Genomic DNA, 27,949 nt, shown 5'->3' with positions numbered 1-27,949 from the left:
TAGTGGGGATTTAATTTTATTCCTTTCCACATAAAAATACAGTTATTCCAAAACCATTTATGAAATGTGTCCTTTCCCTGTGATTTGTACACTGCCACTCCCATCATATATACCAAGTTCCTGTATGTGCAGAAATCTTTATGGCCTCCCTTTTTCATTTCCACTGAACAGGATTGAATATCCCTGTTCTAATACCACACTTTTTAATTACTGCAGCATTTCAATATGTCTAGTTAATTGATAGGGTAAACCTAACTACTTGATATTTGACCTCTCTCTGAAATTTTTATTGCAATTTTTTCAACCTGCATGGAACTGTTTTCCTGGTAGTTTCAAGATTCTTCTGAACTAAGTTCTATTTAAAAAGAAAAAAAAATGACCCTTTCACTTTAGACCTTTAACTTTGAATTCATTAACAGGTGAAGTCACTTTTAGTAAGCTCCTCTGACAACACTGAGAAGATGACAGTTAACTAGATAAAAAATCTTGTAGTCAGCATATATGATTTTTCATTTAGATCTGTGATACTTAGTATGTCTAAAGAAGGTTTAAGATATAGCAATTTAATTATAATCCAAAAAAGCACCAAGAATTTGACTTACAGAAGCAATTGTGGCATCTTTTTCGGTAAGTTCCTGTTTGTGTCTAGCCATCATCTCTTTGATCTCCAGCTCTTTCATGATCTTCTCTTTTTCCAAATCAGAATATTGTTCTTCAGCAATTGAACGAGCCAGTTGCTCAGAATCTGCTTTGGTCAAGGTGATCTCCAGTTGGGCAGCCAAGGAGTCCCTACATTTTAGCAATATATCATTTTAATGGTTCAGTTTTCCCTATTAAGTGAAAGTTTTTGTCTAATTCATTTCATCAATAATTTTTTATTTGGTGATTACCAGGCATTGTTCTAGGAGCAAAGTATACAGCTATGAACAAAAAGAGACAAGGGTCTCATACTTACCGTTCATCCTGTAATTCCTGTTTCTTTTGCTGTAATTCTTTACCAAGTTTGGTCTTTTCTTCACATTCTTCTTTAAGCTCCCTAACTTGTGTTTTATAAAGGGTCTAAATAGCAAAATAAATAAAATGTATATCATCATCAGGAATATTGCTTCACATTCAAAAGTTATCCAGACAAAAAGGAGAACGAACACATACATATATCTTCTTACTGTTAAGTCCCCGAGCAAATGAATAGTTTAATGAACTTTCCTATTTCTAGTCATCAATTAACTAATACAAATTCAGCTAATAATTAAGAAGCATGATTTTCAACTGGATATCATAGTGATATTTCTCATTTAATAGCACAGATAGGTAAAATGAGTACGGAGGGAAGGAAAAACATTAAGAATTAGACAAAAAATGTTGTTAGCTTAAATCAATAAAACAGGAGTTTCTACTTCATATTTCTAAAACTGATCTCAAAAAAGCACAACTATTAAAAATGATAATTTTATTATAATTTTATTTCTTGCCTTATGAAAATATTTTCTTCCTGAAAACAATGCTGTTAATCAGCTTCATCAGGTATGTTATGTGCTTAGAATTATTTTTCTAGCAATAATAAATTTCTCTTAAACTATCTATATTCTTTTGCCCAGCTGCTCTTTTTATATGAATTGTATGGTATAAATAAAACATCCCATCCAAAACTGTTTGCTATTTGCAAATTAATGCGTCTGGAACTTACTGAGAAATACTGTTCTGCTTCGAGCTGATCCTGGAGCTCCTTCATTTGCCCATCTGCATCCTGACGTTCTCTGTGAGGACAATAAATCAAAGGTTTAACTAATTTACACACATTTTAAAGGAGCAGCTCTCAAGGTATGATCTGGGGGAAGCCCTGGGAGTCTCTGAGGTTCTTCCACAGAACCCATGAGGTCAAATCATTTTCATAATACTGAGCACCACGGCTTTTTTAAAAGTCTCATTCCCTCGTTATATACCATATGTACTTTTCCTGAGGCCACATGACTTGTAATTATGTCATTCTGATGGTCAAAAAAATATGTTTGTGTGTTCCTGTGTTTTAAAGTTTTCTCAGTTTTAATTTCTAACACAATACAAATCATTAGATATAACAAACGAAAACACAAACTCATTTGGAACCCTTGATAATAATAATAATAATTATTATTTTTTGAGACGGAGTCTCGCTCTGTCGCCCAGGCTGGAGGGCAGTGGCACCATCTCAGCTCACTGCAAGTTCCGCCTCCTGGGTTCATGCCATTCGCCTGCCTCAGCCTCCTGAGTAGCTGGGATTACAGGTGCCCACCACTTCGGCCGGCGTAATTTTTTGTATTTTTTGTAGAGATGGGGTTTCAATGTGTTAGCCAGGATGGTTTCGATCTCCAGACCTTGTGATCTGCCCTCCTCAGCCTCCCAAAGTGCTGGGATTACAGGCGTGAGCCACTGCAGCCAGCAGAACCCTTGATAATTTTTAAGAGTTAAAGGGGTTCTGAGACCAGTGTTATACTAAATCAACATTGAATCACACATTCACATACAGATATTATGATCAGCCATTTATGCCAACCAAGTGTAAGAATCCAAAGAGCACCTCAAATCTGGTGATCTTAGTGGGGAGTGAAGAATGCCTGGGAGGGGGCTTCTGGGGAGGTGAGAAGTGCTGGCTTTAGATCTAAACACGGATGGTGGCTGCACAGATTTGTATACTTTGTAAAAATTCACGGCCGGGCGCGGTGGCTCAAGCCTGTAATCCCAGCACTTTGGGAGGCCGAGACGGGTGGATCACGAGGTCAGGAGATCGAGACCATCCTGGCTAACACGGTGAAACCCCGTCTCTACCAAAAAATACAAAAAACTAGCCGGGCGAGGTGGCGGGCGCCTGTAGTCCCAGCTACTCGGGAGGCTGAGGCAGGAGAATGGCGGGAACCCGGGAGGCGGAGCTTGCAGTGAGCTGAGATCCGGCCACAGCACTCCAGCCTGGGCGACAGAGCGAGACTCCGTCTCAAAAAAAAAAAAAAAAAAAAAATTCACTCAGCTCCACACTTAGTATTTGTGTACTTTTTCTGTATTATGTTAATCTTCAATAAAGGAATAAAATAATGAATAAAATAATAAATAAAATAAAAGCAAGCCCAACAACCCATTTAAGAAGCTAGGTTGAAATGGCACGTTAAATTCTGGCCTTATTTTAAAAACATAAAAATTATAGTTATCCCAAACCAAAACTAAGGAGGAATAAAGTTGGAGAACAATACAATTTGTATCATATAATTTAAAAACAAGCAAAAAACAAAATAAAATGTACAGAAAACTCAACCTCATATATATTTGTTCAGAAATATGGATAAAGGCACAGAAAACAGTCTGGAAGGAGAAATAACAAACTGTTGACATGTTACCTCTGGAGAGAGGAAAATGTCTGCATTCATGAAGGAGAGCTTCTACTGCTTTATCTTTTTTTTTTAAAAATATAGTCTTGAGTATTTTACAATGGGAAGCTATATGAATACCACTTGGGTATTTAAAAAATCTACAATGCAGGAAGACTCAGAGGTAGCACGTGATTTAACCCCAGTCTCTCCAGTTCGTATACTGCTTAGAAGGTTTATCCTCATTCCCATTTAACATAATTTGCTCACTTTGTTTACTCACTGGCTAAACTTGCGGGTAAAAAAGGAAGTTATAACTCAATGTCACTTAACTGTGTCATTTCTGTATTTTATTGTTAAGTATACTGTTGAGAATTCATGATTCTCATTTCTCCATGAGGCAAAGATGTGAGAGATGCTATTTAACAAATATATGAAAGGTCAAGTTTCAAAACTGTCCAATCATTGTCAGCTAAGCCCACTTGTAGCAAACCACAGTATATTTTCTTCTTCAAGAGCTGATATCTTTCATTTATATGTAACTTTAAAAACCTAATATTTATTAGGTATTTAAGAAAAGTAATTTTCAGAAAGTATTATTTCAGAAAGCAACCATGTAATAGGCGCGTGGTTACAAATGAGGAGTACAGAACAGCAGGAAGAAATTACGGGAAGTAGAAGTCTCCTCATGCCACACCTCTCCACCCCTACTAATTCTGTTCCCCTAGAAGAAATAACTGTTTCATTTCTGTGTTGTCTTTTGGTGGTTACCTCCACATCTCAGTTATTTCTTGACATAAGTTTTAGATATTATTTGCCAATTCCCTGTTGTCAGACTTGAATTTAGCTCTCTTGTCTTCCCCAACCTCTCCCCACCTCCCAATAGTTGTATCACTCATCTAAGTGGTATAATGAACCCCCCATTTCCCTCTTAGAGCAACCACAAACTACAATCTCCGCAGTTTATTAGATGAGAACTCTAACACTCCCACCCTGTCTTTGTTTTTGAAATTTCATGAGAATATATCTAGATGTAGATCCTTTTTCATTTATTTGCTGAGTCCCTTCAGTCTAAAGACACTTCTCCTTTGGCTATGGGAAATTCTTCTCTATTATTTCTTTAATTTCCTCCTCTTGGTTTTTCGTTCTTGCTGGAATTCTTATTTGCTGGGTGCTAGATTTCCTAGAACAGTCCCTCTGTGCCTTACCTATCTATGTCTTTCAAACCTTCCATGTCATTTCTTCTTTTGTTCTACATTTTAGGAAATTTCTTTGACTTTTCTTCGAACCCTTCCAACAAATTTATATTGGCAGTAATCACTCATCTTCAAGAGTTCTTTCCTATTCTGGCTGTTCCTTTTACATTGTATCTGGTTCTCAATTAATGAAAGCAGTATCTCCTGAAATCTTTCATCAATACTAATTACCAATAGCTTTTTACAGTGCTTTTGTTTTTCCAGAACTTTTAGCAGTTCTCTTCTATTCCTTGATACATGTTTCCTCCGGGGGCACTTTTCCTCTTTCATTATCATAATCTTCCTCTTTCAGATTGCAGGCTTTCCTCAAATGCTTAGTGATACTTGGTTATTTATTTTCAAAGGAGGCCAGAAAAACTTTAATCTCTATGTATGTAGGAGTTTTCTCACTGGCAAGCTTCAGTTTAAGATGAGAGGCTTTAAAAGCCAGCATTAAGCAAGGGGACCCCTAAATGCCAGAGTGAGAAAGGCTTTTCACCCCATATTAGCTGTTGTAATTACCCCAGAGGTTGTACCCAATTACTCTGTAGAGGAGAATGCTCTGATAAAAACCCTAGTGGTGGGAGGTACCTGGCTGCAGACATATCTGCAAGGGTATGATCAGCAGATTATGTATATATGATATGTATGTATGTATGTATGACAGAGTATGATCAGCAGATTAGTTCATTTACTGTCACAGCTTACTCCAGGCCTTACTTGCTCTGAATACTTTTTTTCCATCTATATCCCACTTCATATATACCCCAGGCCTTATATATACTCCTTTCTTCTTTTGTTCTACTTCATCAGTCACAAGGCTTCCATTTAACTGCCATCTCATTCGCTAGAGAACTTTCTTGCCCTCCAACCCATTCTCTTTCTTACTTATTGTGGGTTTATACTTTTTTTTTTTTTTTTTTTGAGACGGAGTCTTGCTCTGTCGCCCAGGCTGGAGTGCAGTGGCCGGATCTCAGCTCACTGCAAGCTCTGCCTCCCGGGTTTACGCCATTCTCCTGCCTCAGCCTCCCGAGTAGCTGGACTACAGGCGCCCGCCACCACGCCCGGCTAGTTTTTTGTATTTTTAGTAGAGACGGGGTTTCACCATGTTAGCCAGGATGGTCTCGATCTCCTGACCTCGTGATCCGCCCGTCTCGGCCTCCCAAAGTGCTGGGATTACAGGCTTGAGCCACCGCGCCCGGCCGGGTTTATACATTTTTAAAATTCCTTTACTAGAGTTTTTCTGGAATCTTACAAGAAAGAAGAGATATATATGTTGGCCATTTAAAAAAGAAGCCAACATAGCACTTCATATGTAAATTCCCATTGCATGTATTTTTTTTTAATCTTGCATTCAATTACTTATGTACCTGCCTTATCTTCCTCACTGAATAACTAATGATAAAACGCTAGTAAGCTTCTCATGGGTAGGAAATGTATTTGGTTAATCTTTCTATCTTTCATAGTAACTACTACAATGCCTTATATCTAAGAGGGATGTAAACATTCATACATTTATTGAGGATGTAGTATATGTAAAACCTTAATCAAGGATTGGGGGCCGGGCACAGTGGCTCACGCCTGTAATTCCAGCACTTTGGGAGGCAGAGCCAGGCAGATCACCTGTGTCAGGAGTTCAAGACCACCCTGTCCAACATGGTGAAACCCTCTCTCTACTAAAAATACAAAAATTAGCCAGGCATAGCGGCGGGCACCTGTAATCCCAGCTACTTGGGAGGCTGAGGCAGAAGTGCTTGAACCTAGGAAGGGAAGGTTGCAGTGAGCTGAGACCATGCCACTGCACTCCAACTTATGCAACAAGAGCGAAATTCCGTATCAAAAAAAAAAAAGGACTGGGGAGAACAAAATATAAATAAATGATTTTTGCCCTTCAATTTTAACCCTACGAACACTTCCTCTATAACCCTATTAGGTGGCTAAGATAGAAAACATGGGTGTCTTTGGTGGGGAGAGGTAAGGAAAAGAGGGATTAAGAAACAACAGAACGCTATTCACTTACAAGGAAAATAAGAGGCATACACACTAGGTATAAACAAAGCATTATTAGAAGTGGGAAGGAAACACAACCTAGATGATTAACTAGCTCTTACATTTGCATAAACGTTATTGTTAGAATAAAAAGCGGGCCTGAAATGAGAGAGAAAAATAAAGCTAATATACAGGGAAAAAAAACACAATGAAAAAGATGTCTGATTATTGTTCCAATTTCTAGTTCCAATTTTAAAAGTTTAAATCTAATGAAGTTGAAGGTCTAGGCTTACCCTGGCAATAAACAGATAAGCCAAAAAAAAAAAAAAGTCTACTTGAATATTTTGAGCATCCTTTCTTAGACAGTATCAATCTTACTGACCTATCACCAGGTATGCATAAAGCAGACAATTACAATGAGGATAAATTAGTAGTAGCTGTAGTAGTTGTAACAGTAATAGATCTAGCAGTAATAGTCCCTAACACTTCTCATATGATGCATGCTTTAAATAAACCATTGCTTTCCTTTAGAAGATCCCTAACAAGGAAGCGATTACTGCTCCTTTTCACAAGTGTGATAAAAGGCTTAGAGAAATTAAATCATTTGCCCAGTGTTGGTTAGGTGGTAAGTAACAGAACCAATATTCACAACTCTGTCTGGATCCAAAGCCTTTGTTCTTTCCACTCTATCACACTGTCTTTCATCAAACAACTAGGATCCAATATGACCTCTGGTCATGATTAGGAAGAAGTAGTTCACCTACTAACAGAATAAATGGGACAAATTTTAATAGTATATCTACTATATATTTAAATTTATGTTTTTTAGAGTTGAGTTCCTGTTATGCTGCCCAGGATGGCATGTAGTGGCTATTCACAGGCATGATCACAGCGCAATCTCACTTCACCTCAAGTGATTCTCCTGCCTCAGCCACCCAAGTAGCTGGGACTACAGATGTGCACCACCATGCCTATAATATTTTTAGTATTTTAACAATATGTTTTCCACTTTATAAGTAAATCAAGTAGAGCACTAGAGTATATCTTACGACACAATTAAAAATTTACATGCTGTTTATTTAACAGTCAAACATTTCCAAGTCTAAGAAACTAAGGAAACAAACAACAGGCACACGGACAATAAGCTTGAGAAAGAGCCCTGAGGAGGAATCTAAAAGCATGGTGTGAAAATCCCAGGTATTTTCTTCTGCCTCATCACTAACACTTCCTCTATCATCACACTGTAATTAGGTAGCAGTGGTAAAAACTGTTGGGGAAACAAATATAATCTTGAAGGACAACAGTGACACTCAACACATTACTTATACAGAAAGAGAAAACGTGGTCAAGAAAGTAAAATGCTCAAAAGAAAACCCACAGATACACCAAAATTAACATATACATGGATAATTCTGCATATTAAAATATCTCAATCAATTAACTTACTTTCGAAGTTCAGCATTTTGTTTTTCCAAGTTCATTTTCATTTCCATGAGATGGTTATTTTCTTGCTTTAACTGCTTTTCTGACATTTTCAGTGTGTTAACCTGTTGTGTTTGCATCTTCAGGTCATTTTGTGTAAGGCAGCGCTTCTGAGTTTCTTGCTCTATTTTTAACGTCAGGTTCCTAACCTAAGAAATAAATTGTGTACTTGGTATATAAGTAAATTATTTCTATTTTTTTAATCAATGAAGTTGGTATAAAATATGGTGATGTAAAACAGATTTTTTTACCCTTAGGTAGCTAATTCATTTCATACTAAATTTTTTTTTTATTTCTAATAATATTATAATTGCATTTTTAAAATAAAATATAATCAGGTAAATATAACTTTAAAAATGTTTAAATTATGATTCCTTTATGAATCAAAATTTAGTTAAACCAACAAGTTGTAGACTATTATAAGAAAAACTTTAAAATTATGAAACCATCACTAGACCTTCGTGAATAAACTTATTAATTTATTAGTTTATTATTAATCATTAGTACACTTAATACTTACATCCTCATTCAGCACATCTTTCTGTTTAAGGAGCTCATTTATTTTCTGCTGTGACTGTTTGAGGTCACAGTCTAATATAGAACATCTTTTCTCAGCTTCTAGCAATAGGTTCTCCACTTTCTGTTTTAAAGTTCTTTCCTCCAAGAGCTTCTTCTCCATTTCTAGTATAATAAAAATGGACACAATCATAAATTTACATATAAAAGAAGCATTTCAAATATATGACAGTGCTAATAAAAATTACAATGATGCTGCCTTATATTTGTATTGATTTTCAATTTAATATTTTAATAAATTTAAAAATAAAAGCACATTAAATATATGACACCATACTAACGAAAAGTATAATAAATGATGCTGTCTTATACTCTATTAATTTTCTTTTTTTCTTTTCTCTTTTTTTTTTTTTTGAGACAGAGTCTCACTCTGTTGCCCAGGCCGGAGTGCAGTGACACAAACTCAGTTCTTCATAACCTCCTGGATTCAAGCAATTCTCGTGCCTCAGTCTCCAAACATAACTCGGGTTTACAGGCGTGCACCACCACACCTGGCTAAGTTTTGTATTTTTAGTAGAGACAGGGTTTCCCCATGTTGGCCAGGCTGGTCTCAAACTCCTGATGTCATGCAATCCACCCACCTCGCCACCCAAAGTGTTGGAATTACAGGCGTGAACCACTGCGCCTGGCCTTAATTTTCAATTTAATATTTTCACTACTACTCTCAATATATTTGAAATGTCAAGAATTTCATACTTGAAAATTAGGAGTTTCATTCACAGAGCATAAAAATGTATCACACTCTGCAACATTACATCTATTCTAATGGAAGTAAGATAGTTCTGCCTTTATTTATATTCTACAAGATGCTTACATCTTTAAATAAAGGTTTCTTGTATTTTACTGCTATTCTGTGTCTCTCAGTGTTACTATATTTACCTTAAAACAATTCGGGTAGATTCCATGATCTCCATAGGACTTTCCATATTAACACATTATCACGCAGATGTTGAAAATTATGTTTTACGGAGGTGGTAAAGGGCAGGACTCTGGAACCAAATTTTCTGAGCTTAAACCCTGGGTCTAACACTGTTGGACTGGGCAAGTGATTCACCTCTCTGCACCGCTGTTTCCTTATCTCTAGAATAGGGATAACAGCACCTACTTTCCTAGGGAGGTTGTGAAGATTTAATACATGTGTACCACTTAAATGCTGCCTGGCATATGGCAAGCACTTGGTAAGTGCTTATTATTTACGCAGAATTTTTAATGACCTAAGGAAACGCTCACAATGTTTCTTTGCTCTTTTAAAAAGCAAAATAGTATAGAAAACAGAGAAAATTTACAAAATAGTATCCTACTCATAGGATTATGAGTAATCTTTGCTTTTTTCTTTTTATACTTTCCTGTATTTTCTAAATTACTTACAATAAACTTTTAATCTATTTTACTTATCAGAAGGCAAAGTGCCAAGTGATTTCAGTGTTAAATGTAAGTCATCACAGTTAGAGTATTATCTTGATATACTGGTTAGTACTTCAGTTCACATTCAATTAAGGCTCTTCTGCTTTTTCATAACTAATGCTCAACATCTAATTATCATCTATTATAAAGTTATATTAGATAACAAACCTATGAATATTTAGTGTTTAATGAATGGTCTTCAAAAGTGCAGAAAAATGAAACATTCCCCATGTAGTACTAATAATAGTTAGCATTTCTAAACACTTTACATGGTTTACTGCACTTGATTTTCACAACAAGGTAACAATACTATAATTTTCCCTTTACAGGAAACAAGGCACAGAAAGTTTAAATAACTAGACAAGGTCACATAGCCAGTAATTATTTGGTAAGCCATGTTCTTAATCCAAGGAGCCAATGACATGCAACAGGAGGACCAAAGACTTTAGCCTCACATTTGAATACCATTTATAATATTTAACAGTTTTGTGTACTCATGTGTAAAATATGGAAGTCATCATGTATCTTACATTAGCGTTTTAACAGTTTGAAAAAAATGGTAGTTAATACTGAATTGGTTCGTTTTTATCAGTTCAGAGAATAACCACCAAACAAATGTCCTCATTAAAAAAAAAAAATCACCATAACGTAGGCATAATGTAGAACAGAAAGAGGCATTACTGCAATAATGAAACTACTCTTTTTTTTTTTTTTTTTTTTTTGAGATGGGGTCTTGCTCTGTTACTGAGGCTGGAGTGCAGTGATGCAATCATGGCTCACTGCAGCCTTGAACTCCTGGGCTCAAGCAATGTTCCCACATCAGTCCCCCAAGTAGCTGGGACTATAGGCGCACGCGACTACATCCAGCTAATTTTTCTATTTCTTGTAGAGATAGGGTCTTGCTATGCTAGCCAGGCTGGTCTCGAACTCCTGGGCTCAAGAGATCCTCCCATCCTGGCCTCCCAAAGTGCTAGGATTACAGATGTGAGCCACCATGCCTAGCCTGATATATTCTTTATCTTGTTTTGAGCAGTAGTTATGTGAGCATATCACAAAACATAAAAAATGTTTACATTTTATTATTGCATGTAAATTATACCTCAATGAAAATAATTAAACTCTGTCTTCTAGGCCACAGACAAGGAAACTTTCTCCCTTACAATTAGATTTTTCTAAATAAAGTACTCATTTCTTTCTTATCATCCTGATTTAGTGCCTTAAACTACACTGATTTTTACTAAGAAAATCTACCATTTTAATTACATGCAATAATAAAAAGGCTATTTTTTTCTAAGTGATTTACTCATAAATGTTATGCTTCAGTATGAAAATAAATTTCTGTTCAAGAGTTTTAAGCCTTTCACAAGAATAGCTTAAAGTACTGATTTTCTTTGGAATTTCAGAGTCATTATAAACAGTCAGTTTGGAAAAGAAAAAATTATCCTAAGACAATTCCAGGATAAAGGCTAGTTTATGGGAAGGTTAACTTTGTTATCTATTAGTATTATATGGCTTTGACCAAATCTGACTAGTATCTTCATCACATTAGAGATCAAAATACTCAGTGAACTTATATTCTAGTTAGACCAGCTATTATTTTTAAATCCTTACCTTGCATAAACTGGCAAGAATTTTATAATACAAAACTCTTGTAAGAATTACCTGTATCAATAGTAACAGGTATACAGCATGTGAAGTTCAGACATACCTTCTTACTACTGATATACAGAGTGGTACAGATATTGCCAGGTATATAATATTGAGAAATATTAATTTATCTCTGATCTAAAAATCTCTGATCTAAAATATTATTTTTGATCATGTAATTTTGTGTTTGGGTCTTACTATCTTAGAAATGATTACTGTAATGATACAAAGGAAAAATAATATAATATCTATGTAAAGCTTCCCTAATAGCTTTTTCCCCTCCAATTCCCAATATTTGACAACGAAATATAAACAAATATGTTTCAAAACCAAAAAGCTGAACACAGAATCAATTCTTAGGAAGATGCTGCTGGAAAACCCTCTTTAAAAATGCATACCTTTCATGGCTTCTGATTTGGCTTCTTCGATGGACTCATAGATCTTATTTTTATCTGCTAGTCGTGCCTTTGTGGCCTTATGTTCAGCTTCTTCTTGTTCTAGGCTCTGCTGTATAACTTTTAGTTGGTATGTCATATCTATTTCCATGTTGCTTTTTTCCTGTTAAATATTTAAAATGCAGCTATCAACAAAAAAGAGACTAGCTCACAACTTCAAAAGCTTTCTATTTTTTTTTTTTGAGACAGAGTCTTGCTCTATTACCCAGGCTGAAGGGCAGTGGTTTGATGATGGCTCATTGCAAGTGCAACCTCCCCAGGCTCAATCGATCCTCCTACCTCAGCCTCCAAAGTAGCTGGGACTATAGACGTTTGTCACCACTCCTGGCTATTTTATTTTATTTTTTAATGTAGAGACAAGGTCTCACTAAACACTGCCTATCCTACACTGATCTTGAACTCCTGGGCTCAAGTGATCCTCCCGACTCAGCCTCCCACAGTGCTGAGATTATAGGTGTGGGCCACGGTGCTCAACCTTAAATCATTTTTTAACAGGCTTAATACGAATGTTCAGTATTTTCCCTCCCATCTTCACTCAAACCTCTTAGAATAGTAATCTATATACTCTACTTCTCACTGCACCCAACAGTCTACACCACCACTCTGCTGTTCCAAGATCTGTATCAAGATCACTTAATCTCAACAAAAAGACCAATGCTATTCTCCATATCAAATTCTAAAGACCTTTTTCAATCTTATCTCATCTGAACTCACCGCCACCCTTAAAACCATCCCTTGGCATTGCCGACCTTGTACTTAGTTGGTTCTCTCCATTCTGCTTGCATCCTTCCTGTTGCTTCTGAGGCTTTCCCAGCTGTCCCTTAAATGTTGGTGATATAAGCCTCAATGCTCCCCCTATTTTCTACATACTCCCCAAAGGTTTTCTAATTCTTTTATTTCTATAGTTCATATCACAAATATGATAAAGGGTTTTTTCCAAATAAAACCTTTCATACAAAAAATGATTTCTCAAACCACATAATCCACCAACAGAGTTATCTACTCTGTCCTAAAAAAAAAATAAAAAAATAAAAAATAAATCACTACTTTACACAGTCTCTTCCCAGATGGGCTATTTCACTCACATGATTTCAGCTACTAACATACCAATGACTCAAATATTTCTAACTTCTACTACTATAGCCTACTGCAGTGCAGACATTCTAATTTGGCTTTCCCACAGGTACCCTCAAACTTAAGAGGACTAAAGTGGGTTTATCACTGTCTCTTCTAAATGAGCCATTTTTCCTTTATTCTTTATTAATAGCATCACTATATATCTGGTCACAACCTACAAATCTGAGACTCATCTTTGACTGCTATTCATGTGCCATATCTAATCAACTACTAAGCGCTGCCAAATATTCCTCTTCCAAATATTTCTGAGTCTTTCAATTTTTCCAACCTTTTAATGGCTACACGAAGTCTCCCATTATTCCTTATCTGCATTACTGAAAAAGTCTACTGACTGGTCTCTCTGCCTCTAGTCTTTTCTCCTCAAATCTTTTCTCCACACAGTACACAGTGATCTATCTTTAATGTACCCCTAATAAGATCATCCAATTTAAAGCCCTTAAGTGGCTAGCCCATTACTATATTCAAAATTTCTTAATAGAGTATTTGCTATCTTGCACGACCTACCTCATGCGGAGCTCTGTAGTCTCACTCTGACCACTGAATTCCTCATGTCCTTACATAACAACCACACTGTGATCTTCAGGCCAATCTAACCTGATGTCTTTTTCTTTTTTAAGTTTCACTGGAACATAGCCACAGCCATTCCTTTATGAATCACAGCAGGGCTGAACAGTTGCAAGAGACCATATAACCCACAAAAGCTAAAATATTTACTATCTTGACTTTAAACAATTAAAGTTTGCTGACCCCCCACTCTATACTCCAGAAATATTGAACAGCTTTTATGTAAATAAACAAACAATGCCTTTTTTATTTTCCATCCTCTATGTCTTTGCTCATGCTGTTCTTCCTAACTTGGACTGTGCCTTTGCCCTTATCAACCTTTCCTGCTGTCAGGTTAGGGATGCATCCCATACGCCCAATACATATGCCCTGTCCATAAGTCTTATCATTCTGTTTCTCATACTGCATTAGAATTATCTTTGTGCTTTATTATTACTTTTAAACTTACCTATTCAACTGTGACATTATTCAAGGCAAGAACTGCATCCTGATATTTCTACCACATATAACACACTGAATATTTAGTTGAGTAAATAAATAAGTGAATGAAAATAAAACGCTAAATGCATAGACTCTAGAAATCATCCCTTTCTTAAGAGTATTTTAAAGGAAAAACTTTTAAATGCCAAAAGTCACGGTGACTTTATATATATCATTTTTAAGGCATGTTATGAGTCAAAATTTGAGTTTTCCTTGAGTTCCTACAGAGATCCTCATTATCTACACTCCAGGATAGGTCCCCTTCCTTTGTGAGCAGCCAGCATGCTGAGGGCTGCTTGTATAGCGTTATGGTAAGCCTGCAGATACATCTCTTATCTACGTATCAAGTCCAAATGGAAAGGAATCCATGAGCATGTGGAAATACTACAGTTAGTGACTTCCCTTAGTTTAGAATAACTTTTCTAACCTGAAAGTCTACAGTCAATTTTCTTATGCAAAAATACAAATCATGTTTTACCTTTTCCAAATCAGTAAATCTCTCCTGCAGTTGTCTCTTCTCCAGTTCTACTTTCGCTATTAAGATTTTGCCGTTCTTTAAATCTTCTTCTAGGCCAGATATTCTACCTAAAAATTTCAACGTTTTTAAAAACATTAAACACACAAAGTATATACATTCAACTAAGAATAAAAAGTTTGCAAGCCACCTTCTATTTTGGAGCTGTTATTTGCGAGCAGGAGTTTTATACTTGTTGGTGTTGTGCTTTACAGTTAAATGCAATCCAATCTACTACCTGAAGAGTTTAATACTTAAAATCATACTATTTGAAATTAAATCTTTTGTTCATAAAATTTTGTGTCAATGTATTTCTAATATTCTAACTTTACATAAGAGTAGTATACTCAGAAATGTCCTACTCCAGCACACTATCCATCATCTAAAGTTATTTTAAAAATAAGAATCATCAGAATTAATTCAAGTGCAACCACGACTTCAATACCTTGTAAATCATTAATTATCTCTGATCCATGGGTTCGATCCCTCCTTTCAGATTCCAGTGCTGACTGAAGATTGATAAATTCCTTTTCAAGTTTTAACTTGGCAGTCTCCAGCAGGCAGTTTTTATCTTGTAGATCTCTATTGTTAGATTCTAGCTGCTGAATCTGTTTTGAACTTTCTGCCTGGGTTTTCCTTAACCGGGCTGCAGTATCAGATTCTGTTCGCAGTAAAGCATTGGTTTCATCCAGCTGTTATTCCATTCAAAACCAAACAACAACAAACAAACACAGATGTATGTAATGAAAATAAGTCAATCTATTCCCCTATTAGAAACTATTTAAAATAAACAAAAACCTAAAAATATTTTCCAAATGATTTCTAAAATTAGAGGTAAAGGCCTTTTGCAACACTTAAATTAAAACTAATGTTACTGCATGGTTATAAATAAAACCCAATATCTTTACTACAAATTGAGATCCACCTACTTGTCTCTGGAGTTGATTCACTTTCTCAGTGGATATTTGAGAGTTTTGATTTCTTTTTTTCAAATCTTCAAGTTGATCTTTTAAGCTGTTAACTACGATAAAAAGCATTTCAGTGGCAAGCTTAACATAACACACATACACACACTTAATATTTTTCTTGATAATTAATATTCTACAATACAAACCATCATTTTCCAAATTTCGTTTCTTGTCTGCTTCATGATCAGCTTTCCTCTGATATTCTGCATTTTTGTGCTGAAGAAGCGCCTTTTCTCTTTCTAACTGTCTTAATGCTGATTCCACACTTTTCCTTAAGGTAATCTGAAATAATGCTTAAAGTTATTATCGAAAAAGTATGTATAAAAATAAAATCAGAACAAAAAATAGTTGTTATTCCAAACAGATAACAAAGATCTCAAAAAGGCTATCACTTTTTTGTTAAAACTGTAATAATGCTTTCCATGATTGTAAACTAGCACACCACTCTTAAATCATAAAGACCATAAATATTTTGTTTACTATTCAAACTTCATGTAACTTTCCATGACTACTGAACTATTATTATTTAATACTTTGGCCTAAAATGTTATGAATAGCATTTTTTCCCTTGAAATATCTATACATACTAAATTAACTCAAGTTTGCAAACACATAACAGAATGAACCCTATTTATAACATGATTTCCCTATAATTTAGTTCTATCCACCAATACTACAAGGTGGGTTTCAAGGGATGTATTACTATGGTACTAAGAGAGCTCCTTAGGTAAGTCCAGACATCAAAGATGTTTACTAACGAAAATGTTAATTAAAAAGTGGGGCAACATTACCTCCTCTTCTAGCTCCTTTGCTGTTTTTTCTAGGCGAGTATTAACAGATCTAAAGAATTTCAAAATGAAACAGTAAATAACTTGTAATTTACAATAAAACATAGTCTATAAATTTAAAAGTAATTATATAATTACTATGTAGCTCTCCTTTTTTTTTTTTTTTTTTTGAGAGGAAGTCTTGCTCTGTCACCCAGGCTAGAATGCAGTGGCGCAATCTCGGCTCACTACAATCTCTGCCTCCCAGGTTCAAGCGCCTGTCCTGCCTCAGCCTCCCAAGTAACTACCTTGGCCTCCCAAAGTGTTGGGACTACAGGTGTGAGCCACTGTGCCCGGCCTGAGCTCTCCATTTCTTTCTTTTTTTTTTTTTTTTTGAGACGGAGTCTCATGCTGTCGCCCCAGCTGGAGTGCAGTGGTGCGATCTCAGCTCACTGCAACCTCCACCTCTCACGTTCAAGCGACTGCCCTGCCTCAGCCTCCCAAGTAGCTCCCTTGCCTTCTCAAAGTGTTGGGATTACAGGCATTAGCCACTGCGCCAGGCCGTAGCTCTCCATTTCTTTCTTCTCTTTTTTTTGAGATAGAGTCTCGCTTTGTCATCCAGGCTGGAGTGCAGTGGCATGATCTTGGCTCACTGCAACCTCTGCCTCCCGGGTTCAAGCAATTCTCTGCCTTGACCTCCCAAGTAGCTGGGATTACAGGGGCCCACCACCACGCCCAGCTAATTTTTGTATTTTTAGTAGAGACGGGATTTCACCATCTTGGCCAGGCTGGTCTTGAACTGACCTCGTGATCCACCCACCTTGGCTGCTCTCCTTTTTTCAGTAAATGTTTAAACTTAAATTTTATAAAGTAATAATTTATCTACAAAACATACTTGCACTTCTGTTCCAGTTCCTCTTTGGCTTGTATCTCACTGCTAAGATGTTCTTCTAATGTATACAGTTTTTTCTGAATCTGTCAAAAAACAAACTGTAATTACGTATTTTGGTCATATTTAAAGATGGGAGGCTTAAAGAAAATGATAAACTTATTTTGTCTTCCACTAAACATAATGTCCTATATAATGGTACAGTATTTGTATCTTCTTAAGGTGACTTATATATGATAAAGGAAAAAATTTCCCATCTCTTGCTTTACACATGTATGTATGAACACACTTAGGTAACCATGCATAAGAAGCTCTAACTTTGGCAGAATTGTTCTATGACAGAAAGTTTCAAATTCATTATAAAGAATACCACCTCTGATATCTTCTGCTGCTTTTCTATGAATTATTTGCTTGAAAATATTGTCATTATTTGTGCTAGTCAGATAAAAATGAACACATCTAAAATAAATAGAGTATTCAACTGAATATGCTCAAAAATATATTACTGTGGAAAATAAGAATATAAGCTCTTCTTTTATATCTTCCTACATAATGCTGGTAATATTACTGTGGAGTAATCAATAACTTTCAAATAAATGATAGCTAATTAATTACAAGCCATCTCCTCAGCAGTGTTTCCTAGCCATGTAAGTCTTTAAACAAGCTAAAATTACCGAAACTATTAAATAATCCATTTCTGGAACATTATTTACTTTTTAAAGGATTTAACATTTTGAGCTCCTGTGGTGCCTTTGGTAAAATATCACATACTTTACAAATATTGTCTTGTTAATATTAACAACAGTCCTACAAAGATGGTAGCATTGTATCTATTTGATAAAGAAAATGAAATTCAAAAAAGGTAAATAACCAGGCCAAGATAGCATAGCTAATAAGTGGCAGTGCCAAAAATCAATGCAGTTCTATTAGACTCCCATGGCAATGTTCTTTCCAATATTCCTTCTAGTGATCAGGCTCTCCATGGTTTTAAACACTGCATCTATCTTAAGCAAAACTCTATTTTCCCTTAATAAAAATATACAGGCTAACGAACTAGTCAAGTTTAATTGCTTTTGGCTACTACTGCATTACAATAATTTGAGCATACCAGTTATTACATGCTAATCAGAAATTCTTGCTGCCAGTTATATGCCCTTAATAAACAAAAACAAAATTACATAATATATATTTTAAACAGATCCACAGAACAATAATAAAAGAGATACTTGGTAGAAAAAAGGTTGTGAACTTCTCTCTTGGGTAATGTAGTACTCCAAAATGCTAGGTAGGATATGAGTATATTTAAACATTGCGAGAGTGATGAGTTTTTCTCAGTTTTTCAATATATCTGACAACATCAACATACCTCTTGACTTTCCTATTTAAAACAAAACAGAAAACACATTAGAATATTAAAATTGCTGGTTATATTCTGTAAAATTCCTAAAACACAAACCATAACAAAATTATCCAACCTAATGCTTTAGTTTTCATAAGTTTGAAGAAAAAATGTTTAGCATCATCATTTATGTGTATGTGTATATACATGTATGATTTAGCTTTGCATTCATTTATAGATTATAGAAGTCAATTTTCTAAATGTTATTATAGTTGTTTACAAACTTATTCTATCACTTTTGGCACTCAACTAAGACTAAAGCCATGTAAAAGTCATCTTTGTACTAGCCACCATGTCTTGAATAATGACACTATTCGCATAAATCAATCATTGCAATGCTATGTTAAACTGTATTACACAAGGAATGCCATCTCATGATTTTAAAAGAAGCATCAATGGCCGGGCGCGGTGGCTCAAGCCTGTAATCCCAGCACTTTGGGAGGCCGAGGTGGGCGGATCACAAGGTCAGGAGATGGAGACCACAGTGAAACCCCGTCTCTACTAAAAATACAAAAAATTAGCCGGGCGCGGTGGCGGGCGCCTGTAGTCCTAGCTACTCAGGAGGCTGAGGCAGGAGAATGGCGTGAACCCAGGAGGCGGAGCTTGCAGTGAGCCGAGATCGCGCCACTGCACTCCAGCCTGGGCAACAGCGTGAGACTCCGTCTCAAAAAAAAAAAAAAATAAAAGAAGCATCAAATTAGCTTTTTAAAAACATGGGCATTACTAAAATATTTAAACATGCAACTAAAATAACTACAGGAGTAAAAATTTATACATACTTCATTTTTCCTTGATTGTATTGAATCATTTTCTCTACAAGATGGAGAGTCACTTAATAATCTATATGGAAGGGGGGAGAAAATAAATTATTTTACATTTCATCTTAATCCATGTGCTATTTTATTCAAGTTATTCTCAGACTTAAATGTCAAACACAGATTTCTCTCTTTTCACTTCAACACATTATTTATAAATGAAGCCATATTTTTCCCTCAAGACATCTGTATCATTTCCAATAATTTAAAATACTAGGGCCAGGCGTTGTGGCTCACACCTGTAATCCCAGCACTTTGGGAGGTCAAGGCGGGCAGATCACCTGAGGTCAGGAGTTCGAGACCAGTGTGACAAACATGGTGAAACTTTATCTCTACTAAAAAAAAAATAAAAAAATAAAAAAAAATACAAAAATTAGCCAGGCATGGTGGCGGACAGCTGTAGTACCAGCTACTCGGGAGGCTGAGGCATGATAATCACTGGAATCCGGGAGGTGGAGGTTGCAATAAGCCAAGATCACACTACTGCACTCCAGCCTGGGCGACGAAGTGAGACTCCATCTCACTCACTCACTCAATCAATCAAACGCTAAACTTTTCTTGCCTTTCCCTCTTACGGGACAACTAGTCTTTAATTTCGTTTGCACCAGACTCACTAAATGCAACTATACTTCCCGCCTCTTCATCTTACTATCTCACTTTTCTTTCTTGTTTCAATCTGTCACCCAGGCTGGAATACAGTGGTACAATAATAGCCCCCTGCAGCCTCGAACTCCTAGGCTCAAGTAATCCTCCTGCCTCAGCATCCCAAGTAGCTAGGAGTACAGGCGCATGCCACTACACCTGGCTAATTTTTAAATTTTTTGCGGAGAAAGAGTCTTGCTGTATTGCCCAGGCTGGTCTTGAACTCCTGGCCTCAAGTGATCCGCTCACCTCAGCCTCCCAAAGTGCTGGGATTACAGGCATGAGCCGCCTGTAATAGTTACAGTTTCTATAACTATTTAATTCTTCTACACCATCTTCTTGAAAAAGACCTCTCTCCTTTTTAAGGATAACATGTCTTTATCTCCAGGTCTTAAATATATAAATCATCACTTCTATTTTACTATCAATTTCTCTCAACTGGGTTCTTCCCTACTGCCTACACCATGCTTGTGTTTTTCCTGGCACTGATACCCTCATTTTGGTCAGCATGACAATAGTTTTTAGGGTGACCAACTCATCCTGGTTTGCCTGGATTTTTCCTGGTTTTGGCATGAAAGTGCCATGCCACATCCTAGGAAAACCCTCAGTCCTGGGCAAATTGCAATGGTTGATTATTCTGATCATTACATACTACACACACGGATATACTACAAGTTTGTCAAAAATATGTTTCTCAAATATTCAGTGGCTTCCCAATGCCAGGCGGTCAAAAGCCCCTTAGCTGAGCACACAACAATCATCTGCTGATTATTCTTCCCCAAAACTCATTCTTTTTTTTTTTTTTTTTGAGACGGAGTCTCGCTCTGTCACCCAGGCTGGAGTGCAATGGCGCAATCTTGGCTCACTGCAAGCTCCGCCTCCCAGGCTCCCGCCATTCTCCTGCCTGAGCCTCCCGAGTAGCTGGGACTACAGGCATGCACCACCATGCCCGGCTAATTTTTTTGTATTTTTAGTAGAGACAGGGTTTCACCATGTTAGCCAGGATGGTCTCGAGCTCCTGACCTCGTGATCCGCCCGTCTCGGCCTCCCAAAGTGCTGGGATTACAGGCTTAAGCCACCACGCCTGGCCCTTTTTTTTTTTTAAAGACATGGTCTCACTCTGTCGCCCAGGCTGGAACAGCTCATTCCAAGCTTGAACTCCTGGGCTCAAGTGATCCTCTCATCTCAGCCTCCAAGTATCTGGGATTATAGGCACAAACCACCATGTCTGGCTTTCTCTTTTCTTTTGTTGAGATGGAGTTTCACTCTTGTTGCCGAGGCTGGTGTGCAATGGCACAATCTCAGCTCAACCACAACCTCCACCTCCTGGGTTCAAGCGATTCTCCTGCCTCAACCTCCAGAGTAGCTGAGATTACAGGCATGTGCCACCATGCCCAGCTAAGTTTGTATTTTTTAGTAGAGACAGGGTTTCTCCATGTTGGTCAGGCTGGTCTCAAACTCCTGACCTCATGTGATCTGCCTGCCTCAGCCTCCAAAGTGCTGGGATTACAGGCATGAGCCACCATACCCAAGTGTTTTTATTTCTTTTTTAAAGACAGGGTTCCACTTTGTTGCCTAGGCTGGTCTAGAACTCCTAGGCTCAACTATCCTCCCACCTCAGCCTCCCAAAGTGCTAGGATTACATGTGTGAATCACCACACCCAGCCTCAACATATTTTCTAATCTTACATCCAATACTCACTCCAGTTAACCAATATTTATTGAATGATCTTGTGTCAGACTCTCTGCTAGATGCAGAGACTACAGGCAAGAAAACCACATAGTCTCATCGAGTCCTCTAAACAGTCATGATATAGTAGCACCTGCTCTATGTTTGAGTGCTACCGGACTCAATGTGAGTGCTCTGTTCCCAATGTGTGCTCACATTCCCAACATTTGCTTCCACTATTCAACACCTCACAACTGTCCCCTAATCTCCCCATATTTCAGCCACTCAAAACTTCTTCTTGTTAGACTTGGCTAAAATGCTGCCTCTTCCCAGAGATCTGACCTGACTTCTCCCTACTCCCAACCAAAAGAGATGATTTCTGTTTTTCTTCTGAACCATCCCAGATTCTCTTAGCATCTTTCTTAAGGCAACTGTCACATTTTACCCTTCTTTATGACTATATAATTCTCTTATATCCTTCATGAGATGACAAGCTTCTTCAAAAATAGGTATCTGCTTTTACTCTATATCCCCAAAAGAATGTAAAATGGTGTCTTGCAATAACTTATAAATGAATAACATATAACATTCAGAAATAATAAAATAAAATTAAGAATTCTTCTGATGATAGTTCTTTTGGAAAAAACAAATTAGCACTTTATCTTCTGTAATTCAGTCTCAAGACATCTTATAGAGAGATTCTAAAAACAGTAAATATTAATAAATAATAAACTACATACAAATTTTCTCTATAGTAGGTAAATCCTATGAAAGGCAGCTGATTTCCAACAAAAGCTTTAGGAATTGGGAAGGTTTCTACATCTCCTTTGTCATCTTCAATGTCATCGAAATTGCTGCTGTCTATGTCACTGCTGAGTTCAGGTACTACAGGAGCTGCCGCTATTAAAAGAAAAGAAATAAATTATTTCATTCACAATCAAAATATATAAACCATCCTATTTTATTATGATATATTATTTATTATTTAATAACACTATAAATTTATAGCAGTGCATTTTCCATTTTGTCGATTCACAGAATTAAAATTTTGTAATTTAATGCTATATTAGATCAGTTTTAAATACAGATTAATCCATTAAACAAGGAAAGCAACATATTATTCTAGTTGTTAAAAATTACAAGCAGCAATAATTTGCACAGAATTTAGAGATCTCAATTTTCTACGTTCTCAAAACAGAAATATTTCTTACCCTTAAAATGAATCAATGTCATATATACATAGTAAAAATAAGATACTATGCTTACCACAATATTTAACAGAGTATGGTCTCCATAAATAATTGTTGATTTGTCAAATCAAACACATTTAAATTAAAGGATTATATTCCCTTGATTCTGAAAATTATTGAGATCTACAAAGCTTAACTTAGCAAATTAAGGAATGTGTAATGTTTATTATAAAAGTGTTGAGAAATATTGCTAACAGTTTGCAAAGATATTGAGGAATATTGTTATAAATACTGCCACAGAACAAATTTGAAATGAAATTTCTCAATTTGAAAATGAGTTAGCATTAAGTGTTATCAAACATGCTTGTTATTTCAAAAAAGGAATCAAATTATGAGTTTCAGAATGTGATGGAATGAAAATATTTAGGTTTATTGACTTACTTTCTCTTATGTTATCCCAATGCCACTGATCATTCTTAAAGAAAGGATGTTGTCTGATTTCTTCTACCCCATTTCTCCCAAGTCGTACCTCCCTAAATAATGCAGTTAAAGATTGTATTATTTAAAAATTGTAAAATAAAAAGATTACCTCTACGTCAATAGTTTAACCAAAATAAAGATCTCAAGTAAATTTGAGATGTTTGTATTAAAAGCTTCAGCTTAAATGTTTCTCAAAAATAAGCAATCCCATGTTACAGTATGTGATCTCTTTAGATAGATTTAAAAAACTGTAATGCATAATAAATGTCGTGAAAAATAAAATGTTACTGTCTATAGTTTGCATCAAACGAAAGCACATAAGACTATCAAGTAAAAAAATTCACCTACATGTGCCACGACTGAATGACAATAACTTCAGGATATAAAGAGACATAGGTCTAACTTCTGGCAGAGAAGAGTTATTCAAAACTTCTCTAATAGAAATATTATTTTCAAAATCTCTCCCTTTCCTAAAAAGAATTCATATGTTTGAAGCTATCCACATTTATTCTGGTAAATTACATCTCTACATGTATATTAAAGTTATCATTCTGCACATATGAAAAGTGTTACAAAGAATTTCATTCTTTGAACTTCTGAGTCTTCAATGAAGAGTGTATGGAAATAGCATCTGTGTTATACAAGGCCCTGGAGCTATGTTTATCATAAATAGGAAAACTGTAGACCTTAAGGGGAAGTGCTCCTAGCCATATTTATGGCATTAACTTATTTTCAAAATATCAGTTTTCCACCTATAATCATTCCTTAGATTGCATACCCCTGCCCCATAACTACTAATTTAAATATTTCATAACACTCCTTTTATAAACATAAAACAGGTGCACCCTGTTGTACAATTTATCATCCAGCACAAATTATGACCATCCCTACCAATCCTGCTCAGTGCCCACATCAAACATACAGGCTGTGTTCTTCTTCCACCCTGTCCTCTAGAAAGAGGCATCTCTCCTTCTTTTCAAAGATAACATCTCCTCATCTCCAGGTCTTAATATATAAATTGTCATTTCCATTTTACTTTGAGTTTATGAGCACCGACCGCTCATCAACCATGTAATTAACAGGTATTAAAGTTTTATTCTACAAATGATTGACAAATAAAAATAATTATCCTCTTTGATGAAAAAAAGAAAAAACATTTTATAATGTTCAGTTTGACGAGAGGAAAACAATTTTGTTAATGGAAATACATATTGATGTAACTCATCTGGGGATCAATTTTGTAACATCACTTAATTTTAAAATGTGTATCCCAGAATTCCACCTTTAAAATTTTATCCTATAAAAAGTATACAGAGATGAATGTGTGAGGATAGTCACTGCAGTAATGCTTGTAACAAATTAATAAACAACAAGATGTGCCGAGGAATCTTAGCATATTAGAGCTAGAAATGCCCTTAGTTATGTAATTTGAGCCCACTGTTTTATGGATAAAATTATTTCCCAAAAAAGTAAAAATAATTTCCCCAAGATCACAAAGCTGATGTGTAAGTTTGAACAAGGGTGTGAGCACCCTCTTCTATATGTTGGTCCTTTGATGGGATGACTCCCATCACAAATATAAAATGGGACATTAGAAAAAAATGGAATGGAGTGAACAAGGAAGACAAATCAAAGAGTTTTCTAGCTTCTCTTTTTGGGGCAGGTTTTCTCACCTTTGTTCATCTATTTTGTTTTTAAAAGTATAGAATTTCCAGGATAGTCTTGCTCATATTCAAATGTAAATTAAAAAGGGTTGGGAAGGAAGCACTCCCAAGTCTAACACAAATAGTTTTTAAGATTATAACCTGCTGAGTATTTATCTACACAAAATACTCTCAAAAGTTATATAAGAGTAATACGGATTAACCAGCTTGGAGGATAAAATGTGAACAATACAAAAGTTTTATTTCTTTCAAATCCATTGTTTTACCAAGTTCTATTTTTTCCTTTTTAGACATGAGGGTTAAGGTTAGAGTTTGATTACAACTGGGCTGTACACACATAACAAGGAGGTAGCCCAACACCAAGCTTAGCAGAAGGAAAAGGCTAACCCAGAATTAGATGCTACTTGGGTAATGAGAGGCAGACTGATTTCATATGTTAATAAGCTAGGTATGCTTTTATTTCTACAAATTTAACATAAAAGGGCTTCTCTACAAACAAATTCAATGTACATTACCTATCTGTTAAGAAAGCACAGATGAGATTCTTTGCATGTTTGGAAATTTCTGCATCTTCAGGGAAACACAGTGAATTCTTATGATCCATAATTTTGCTATATGTTCCTACAAGTGAATCCGCATAAAATGGAGTATCCCCTAAATTTCAAGAAAGAAGATACTGAGTGTAACAGAGAATGCAAAGGAAACACTTTTCACCTAATATTTAAGTATGTTAAGTTGAAATTTGTCACATGCAGTGAAGAACAAATATTCTATGGGCACAGAGTCCCAGTCAAAACAACAGACATATTGTTATATTCTAAAACAAAGAATGTATTTAAATTGTAACACCACCAATGACCCCTCATCCCTTAAAAGCAAAATAAAATCAATGATAACTCCAGAATGTGCTGAGATTTTTTTTTAACGTAAGAAAGGAAATGTTTTACTGAATAGTGCAAGAGAAAGATTTCCTGTATGGGGTCAGATCAGTCAGAGTCCTTTAATGCTTGGGCTGGATCAGCATTTTGAAATCACTCTGTAGAGCTACGCTATACACCACAGTTGCCACTAGCTACAGGTGGCAATTTAAAGTTAAAATGAATTACATAAAATGAAAAACACAATTCCCTAGTTATACTAGCCACATTTTAAGTCATGATGTAACCAATGGTTACCACACTGGACAGCACATATTTAAATCATTTACATCATGATAGGCCAGACAGGGCTGCTCCAAGAGTTAAACCAGCTCTATTATTTTACATAAGAAGAAGTCAGGCCCAAAGAGACAGACTGTGACTAGCTTAAAATGACATGTAGCTAGAGTTGAAAGAGGGCAGAAATGGTCTCCCCATGCAGTGTTCTTACTAATGACTGTGATAGATGCACTGAAGCAAGTATAAAGATAGAAAATGTTGAAGGCACCATTCTGGCCAGTACTGAGCTAAAGCCACAAGTGTTACAGGCTCTGCGAGTACACCTACACTACAAGGAACTTTAATGAAAACCTGACTTTCCTAAATCAGCCAATCCAAAACTTCAAAAAATGTCTTCAGGTAGTTATTTTTTGTTTGTGTTCAAAGAAAGGTAGAGGGCAGCTTTGAATTCAATATTTTATTTTTTATTTTTTTAATTTATTTTTTAACTTTTACTTTATTTTTTAATTTTATGTTAAAAATTTTGTATTTATTTTAATTCTACTCTTTTATTATTACTTTTTTAGACACAGTATCTCATATGTTGCCCAGGCTGGCCTTGAACTCCTGGGGTCAAGTAATCCTCCTGCCTCACTCAGGCTCCTGAAGAGCTAAGCTAGCACCACTCAGCCTCGCAGTCGTGAGAATTTAAATGGCCTCTTCATCGAATAAGCCAAATTACTTACTCTAAAGTACCTTATTTTGTAAATCCCTAGGAAAGCGTGTCTAGGCCAAAAAGAGAATATATTCTATTTTCAAAAGATTACAAGACACAACCTAGGCCAGAGGTGGGAGAATAGACAGCTACATGGGACCATATAATGTGTACAAAGAGACTCACTTTGAAAGGCCCAAAATAGAGTAGGTCATACTATGACATGAAACGAAGCATAACAAGATCAATGCTACATACACAAGACAGTCATCAAGAGAAAGCAATTTATGCCACAAAAAAGTTCAACAGTAATTATTTAAACTTGAAATTTATCAAAAATTTCTGATTTTTTAGCAATAACCATAGTCTTTTATCATACAGGCTTTACACTACCATTTCTTTTAGGCTCACCTTTTAGAAAACATATTCTCTAGTTCTAAAAAGTATATTTTAACTCTAATTAATTCCATGTTATGTTACTAGCCTTGACATACTTGCCTTGGAAAGTGGATTTAACTACATTTTCAACCCTCATCCCCATGCCACGTCACTGGCTTCCTTAGCCCAAAGGTATTAATATTTTTATGACCCGAGTACTTAGAAATGGGAAACCTTAGGAATGAAATCTATGATGTAAAGAAAGTTTTGAAATACTTCAGCCTTTCAAATTTTGATTTGGTCATAAAAAAGAAGAAATAACTAAATTTGTCTCTGAGTTTTCTAAAACTGCAATGTTATTATAAAATATATTTATCTTGATAATCAAATGGTAAACATTATATTTATAATTTATTTCA

At 35.9% G+C, this 27,949-nt stretch overlaps 1 protein-coding gene across 2 annotated transcripts in view; it reads right to left on the bottom strand.

Moving 5' to 3' along the window:
* ROCK2 (Rho associated coiled-coil containing protein kinase 2) overlaps window positions 1–27,949 on the bottom strand; it is a 160,492-nt gene that overhangs the window by 19,215 nt on the left and 113,328 nt on the right. For both annotated transcript variants that reach the window (XM_015111705.3, NM_001260913.1), the window contains 17 exon segments: window positions 25,817–25,955; window positions 23,599–23,690; window positions 22,708–22,867; window positions 19,621–19,681; window positions 18,809–18,820; window positions 17,449–17,528; window positions 16,578–16,626; window positions 15,933–16,068; window positions 15,748–15,839; window positions 15,264–15,510; window positions 14,783–14,889; window positions 12,067–12,226; window positions 8,562–8,722; window positions 8,006–8,190; window positions 1,688–1,757; window positions 956–1,059; window positions 603–789 (listed from right to left, as the gene is read on the bottom strand). In XM_015111705.3, coding sequence (XP_014967191.1) covers window positions 603–789; window positions 956–1,059; window positions 1,688–1,757; window positions 8,006–8,190; window positions 8,562–8,722; window positions 12,067–12,226; window positions 14,783–14,889; window positions 15,264–15,510; window positions 15,748–15,839; window positions 15,933–16,068; window positions 16,578–16,626; window positions 17,449–17,528; window positions 18,809–18,820; window positions 19,621–19,681; window positions 22,708–22,867; window positions 23,599–23,690; window positions 25,817–25,955 — 2,042 coding nt within the window.

This window comes from Macaca mulatta, chromosome 13, assembly GCF_049350105.2.
Source record: "Macaca mulatta isolate MMU2019108-1 chromosome 13, T2T-MMU8v2.0, whole genome shotgun sequence".
Lineage (NCBI taxonomy): Eukaryota > Metazoa > Chordata > Mammalia > Primates > Cercopithecidae > Macaca > Macaca mulatta.
This window is presented reverse-complemented; position numbering and strand designations above follow the sequence as displayed.